Source organism: Melanerpes formicivorus, unplaced genomic scaffold (assembly GCF_026170545.1).
Source record: "Melanerpes formicivorus ecotype bairdi unplaced genomic scaffold, bMelFor1.0.p_v2 SCAF_53, whole genome shotgun sequence".
In the NCBI taxonomy this organism is placed as follows: Eukaryota; Metazoa; Chordata; class Aves; order Piciformes; family Picidae; genus Melanerpes; species Melanerpes formicivorus.
In genome coordinates, this window is record NW_027142405.1 from 4,361,129 (window position 1) to 4,366,613 (window position 5,485).

At 53.0% G+C, this 5,485-nt stretch overlaps 1 protein-coding gene across 1 annotated transcript; it reads left to right on the forward strand.

Moving 5' to 3' along the window:
* Window positions 1–323: 323 nt before the first annotated feature.
* On the forward strand, window positions 324–5,409 carry SOX4 (SRY-box transcription factor 4). Its single transcript, XM_068160858.1, has one exon. The coding sequence runs from the start codon at window positions 1,203–1,205 to the stop codon at window positions 2,505–2,507; it is 1,305 nt and encodes a 434-aa protein (XP_068016959.1). The 5' UTR covers window positions 324–1,202; the 3' UTR covers window positions 2,508–5,409.
* Window positions 5,410–5,485: the final 76 nt, after the last annotated feature.

A 5,485-nucleotide genomic window follows, 5' to 3' on the forward strand; every position in this document is an offset into this window, starting at 1 on the left:
CAGCGAGGAGGGAAGGGAGGAGTGCAGCGGGAGGGGCCTGTTGGATTGGGGGGCCGCGGGCACGTGCGCGGCGGGGCGCGGGGCGGGGCGGAGGGCTGCCCTCCTGCCCCTTTTAAAAAGTTCGCCCCGCCGCCGGGAATGAGGTCAGCGCGGCCGCTTCTCATTGCACGCCGCCATTATTACCGCGCCGGGGCAGCCTCCAATTGCCGTTCGTCGGGCGGGGCTTGGCACGCGGAGGCGTTGGATACAGCCCCCGATTGGCCACGGGGCGGGCCGCGCACGGATAAAGCGGCGGCGCGGGGCGGGCGCGGGGGTCCGCTCTCAGCTGCAGCCGGCGGAGCGAGGCGCGCGGGAGGGCGCGGGGCATCGCCCGGCGGGCGCGCGGGTCGGCGCGCGGCAGGGTTCCGCGCGCGCGGAGTAGCAGCAGAGGCGGCAGAAAACGAGGAGAACGGTGCTGGGCGTCCGGCTCGCCACTTTTGCTGCCGGGGACGTACACACTCGTTCATTCTTTTTCTTTTTTTCGGGGATTTTTTTTATCTCGATTTTTTTATTCTTCAATTTTTTATTATTTTTTTTTTTTTTTTCCTCCTGAGGGGCTTTCTTTTCGCTCAGTACCTCGCAACTGACAAATTCTACCTGCACAAACTCTTCCTGGCCACCGACCCCGCCACCACCACTACCACGCGTCCTGGAAGCCGGGGCTTTGGGGGCGCGCCGCCTCCCCCTTTCCCCGTGGCGGTGCACGCTGGCCGTGCCCAACGCTGAGAGACTTACGGCAGAGGCGGAGGTGGGCACGCTGCTCTCCTGAAACACCGGGGGCGGTCAGCGAGCCCTTGTGAACTGGACCAGCTGCTTCGGGGAGGGGGGAGATCCGAAGTGGTGAGGCAAAAAACCCAGACCGACACCCCCCCTCCAAACTCAAAGCCCAAAACACCCCGAGAAAAAAATTTGGACGGGTGGCTCGCAGTGCTGCTTTCGCAAAAACTCTGGTCCGACCGTGGGCGGCCCCGCTGTCGCCGCCGCCTCGAGGGGGAGAGGACCGCGCCGCCGGGGACGAGGCGCCGGTGTGGAAGTACAAGTGGTGCGGGAAGCGGGGGCGCGGCCACGAGGGGCTGCGGTGCCGCTGTGAGAAGTTGCGCGCCCTGCCCCGCACCGGAGCGGCACTGAGCCCCGGCGAGCCCCCGGCCGCCGCTGCCGCCGCGATGGTGCAGCAGACCAACACGGCGGAGAACACTGAGGCGCTGCTGGCCGCCGAGACCTCCGATTCCGGGGCCGGCATCGAGCTGGGCATCGCCTCCTCCCCTACGCCGGGCTCCACCGCCTCCACGGGGGGCAAGGCAGACGACCCGAGCTGGTGCAAGACACCCAGCGGGCACATCAAGCGGCCTATGAACGCTTTCATGGTGTGGTCGCAGATTGAGCGGCGAAAGATCATGGAGCAGTCCCCCGACATGCACAATGCTGAGATCTCCAAGCGCCTGGGCAAGCGCTGGAAGTTGCTCAAGGACAGCGACAAGATCCCTTTCATCCGGGAGGCGGAGCGGCTGCGCCTCAAACACATGGCGGACTACCCCGACTACAAGTACCGGCCCAGGAAGAAGGTGAAGTCGGGCAACAGCTCCGCCAAGCCCGGCGACAAGGCGGACAAGGCCGGCGGGGGCGGCGCCGGCGGGTGCAGCGCGGGCGGCGGTCCCGGTGGCTCCGCGGCCTCCGCCAAGCCCGCCCCGAAGAAGGGCGGTGGCGGCGGCTCCAAGCCCTCCCCCACGGGCGGCGGCGGCGCGGGTGCTGGGGGCAAGTCCCACGGCAAGGCGGCCGCGGGAGGCAAGGCCGCCCCTTTCCCTGGGGAGCCGCCCGCCGCGTTGTTGCCGCCCGAGCACCAGGCGCTATACAAGCCCCGGGGGGCGGCGGGGGCTCCCTCGGGCCCTGGCAAGCCACTGGCCGAGAAGAAGCTGAAGCGGGTCTACATCTTCGGGAGCGGACAGGCGGCGGCTGCCTCGGCCTCCCCTGGCAGCGCCGTGCCCGGCAGCCCCACACTCAGCAGTTCGGCGGAGGCCGGCGACCCCTTGAGCCTCTACGAAGAGGGAGGCGGTGGGGCGGGCCGGCCCGATGGGGACTGCGGCGGCACCGGTTGCCCTTCGCCCTCCGGCTCTGGCTCGCCCGCGGATCACCGCAGCTACACCAGCCTGCGAGCCTCTTCCCCGGCCCCCTCGACGGCACATTCCTCCTCCGCGTCCTCCCACTCTTCCTCCTCTTCCTCCTCCGGCTCCTCTTCGTCCGACGACGAGTTTGAGGACGACCTCTTGGACCTCAATCCCAGCCCCGGCTTTGAGAGCATGTCCCTGGGCAGCTTCAGCTCCTCTGTGCTCGACCGGGACCTGGATTTTAACTTCGAGCCTGGTTCGGGCTCGCACTTTGAATTTCCGGACTACTGCACGCCGGAGGTAAGTGAGATGATCTCGGGTGACTGGCTGGAGTCCAGCATCTCCAACCTGGTCTTCACTTACTGAGGCGAGAGCCGGGCGCTGCTGGAAGAGGCAAAGGCGCGCGTTGTCAGCAGGACTCGCCCACCCCCACCGGGCCGCTTTTGTTTCGATGTTGGTTTGTTTTGTTTCCTGGGAAGGGGCTAGTGAGACTGCTTCTTGTGCTCGGGGCGAGCGGCGGCGGGAGCGGGATCGCTCTCTCTACAGAAAGGCCAGCAAGCTCCCTTCCTCCGGCCGCAGACAGACCCGTACACACCCCCTCCGAGAGACCAGCCTGACGTGGCTTTTTCAGAGCCTGGCGGGAGTGAAATGCTGCCTTTTTCCTTTTTTATTTCTTGAAAAGAGACAGAGAAGGGGAGGAGGGGGGACACCACACATGCCTCTGGGTTCTCTATTATTGCCCACTTCATGCGAATAAAGAGGAAGGGGAGCGATGCGTTGTGCCGAGCACACACTGGATGTGTTGACTGTTTGCTCTTTGGTGTGAAAGAGCGATCAGAACTGCTTGAGGGGAAAAAAAAAAACAACCACCAACAAATGCACCCAAACCTTTGCAAGGTTCATGTTTGGGGGACAGAAATCCTGTCCCAGTTTCTTGTGCGGTGAGAGAAGATGATGGTGATGGGAGGAGGAGGAGGAGGCGGATGGAGCTGGACTGAGATCCTCGTTAAGCGAAGAGCCAGACCTTACACTCTGAGAGCTGTCTTGGAAATACAGCGGAGGAAGATAATAATAAACTGAAACGGATTTGCACGTACAGATGAGGTGGCTGCATCGCTTTTTTCGGTCACCTTCTGTCATGTAGAGAGAAAAAAGAGGTTGAAACTTCAGGAACACTGATGACTTCTTTTCAGAGACCGAATGGGAACAGTTTTTGCCATGATGTGGTACAAGGGAAATGGAGGGCCATGGCTTTTGCAGAAAGAAAAAAAAAAACACAACCATGAAAATACTTAAAAAAAAAAAAAAAACCACAAAAAAAAGAAAAAGTAGGTTTGGTTTTTTTCTTACTCGGAATCGTGATGGTGTTGGACTATTTCACTGGTGGGGTTTAAGGTTTAATATAGCATGTTATCCTGTCTATCTTTTTAAGATTTCCGTGAGACTGTTGAACAGTTTAAACCCTGGTGTTAGGAGTTTCGCAGCAGGTAGATGGCGCAATGTTTGATTCCTACGAGATATCACCAGCTTTTTTTTCAATTCTTAACTCTTAAAAGGAATTCAAACGCAACTCAAATCTGTGCTGGACTTTAAAAAAAAATAAATAAAAAAGAAGAAAAAAAAAAAAGAGAGAAAATTCAGGACCAAATTTTTTTTTTTTTCTCAGAGTATGTATGTGTTCGTTCCTTATAGCTGTAAATGAAAAGACTGTTTTTTCTCACCGATGCTCCATCCTCGTATTGTTGGGTTTTTGGTTTGTTGGTTTTTTTTTTTCCTTGTAAATGTAATCGGATGCCATTTTATAAGTGGACGTATTTATACTGGCCAAACATTTTTGACTTGTATTTCTTTGTCTTTTTTGGTAGTTCTCGTTGTTACCCGCACCATTTTTATGTCTCCTTCACTGAAGGGCTAGAGTTTTAACTTTTAATTTTTTATATTTAAATGTAGACTTTTGACACTTTTAAAAAACAAAAAGAGAAGAGAGATGAAAACGTTTGATTATTTTCTCAGTGTATTTTTGTAAAAAATATATAAAGGGGGTGTAAATCGGTGTAAATTGCTGTTTGGATTTCCTGATTTTAGCAACAGGGCCGCTGGTTAGTCTCTCACACCCGTGTGCGCTCTCACCTACACTCTCACACACCCACGAATCAGCCCCTATTTTGTCCATGTTTACACTCCAATCTGCAGGCATCTTAAAGTGACAGCATCCCTCACCACTGCTGCCCGCCCGCAGCCCCCCTGCCTTTCTGCGGGGGCTTGGGGGGAAGAGGGGAAGAGGAAAAGCTGAGGCGTATATACACTGTATGCTACCGGTTTAGGGGAGAAACCTATCCCGAATTGAAGTAAAGCAACTGGTGCATTTACACAGAAGGGATCCTGTACCTTTAACTTGTAAACCACATCTTTTGCACTTTTTTTTTTTTTTTCTCTTTCTTTTTAAAGAAGCAAAAAAAAAAACCGTGCCGTTTAAACCACTGGATCTATCGAAATGCCGGTTTGAGTTCGCGACACTATGTAGTGCGTTTTTCATTCTCGTATTTGACTATTTAATCCTTTCTACTTGTCGCTAAATATAATTGTTTTAGTCTCTTATGGCATGATGATAGCATATGTATTCAGGTTTATAGCTGTTGTGTTTAAGATGAAGAAAGTGAAAACATCTTTGTACATTTAAGTCTGTATTATAAGCGAAAAAAAAAGAAGATTGTGTGTTTATGTATGTTAATATAACATGACAGGCACTAGGACGTCTGCCTAATGAGGTGGTTCCGTTAAGGGTTTTAACTTTTTTGGTTTTGTTTTTGATCTTCTTTTGTTTTGATTTTGTTTGGGTTTTTTTTTGTTTTTTTGGTTGGTTTTGGTTTGTTTGGTTGTTTGTTTTTTTTTGGTCATCCATCCTGTGCAATATGCTGTGTAGCTTTATTTTTTTTTTCCGCTTTTTTTTTTCTCCTTTTTGTTTTCTTTATGTTTGTTTTTGTTTTTTGTTTGGTTTTTTTTTTTCTAACGAACACTCACAACGCAACGTTGGGAAAGGAAAAAAAAGAAAAAGAAGAAATCATGCCAACTAACCATGTCAAGTTCACTGCCTGTCAGATTGTTGATATACCTTCTGTAAATAACCTCTTTTTTTTGTTTGTTTGGGTTTTTTTTGTTGTTGTTGGGGTTTTTATTTTGTTTCCTTGGTTTTGTTTGTTTGTTTGTTTGTTTTTTTCTTTCTTTCTTCTTCGGAAAGGAAATAAAATCAGCTGGAACTGAACCCTAACACTGGGCTACTCTTGTCATCATTGTTACGCCACCGACCTCCTCCGGGCGAATTTTTCTCGCCTTCCCTGCCCGGT

What these genes read in the sequence shown, in the direction of transcription:
- SOX4 (XM_068160858.1), top strand. Translation starts at nt 1,203, where the DNA reads ATGGTGCAGCAGACCAACACGGCGGAGAACACTGAGGCGCTGCTGGCC.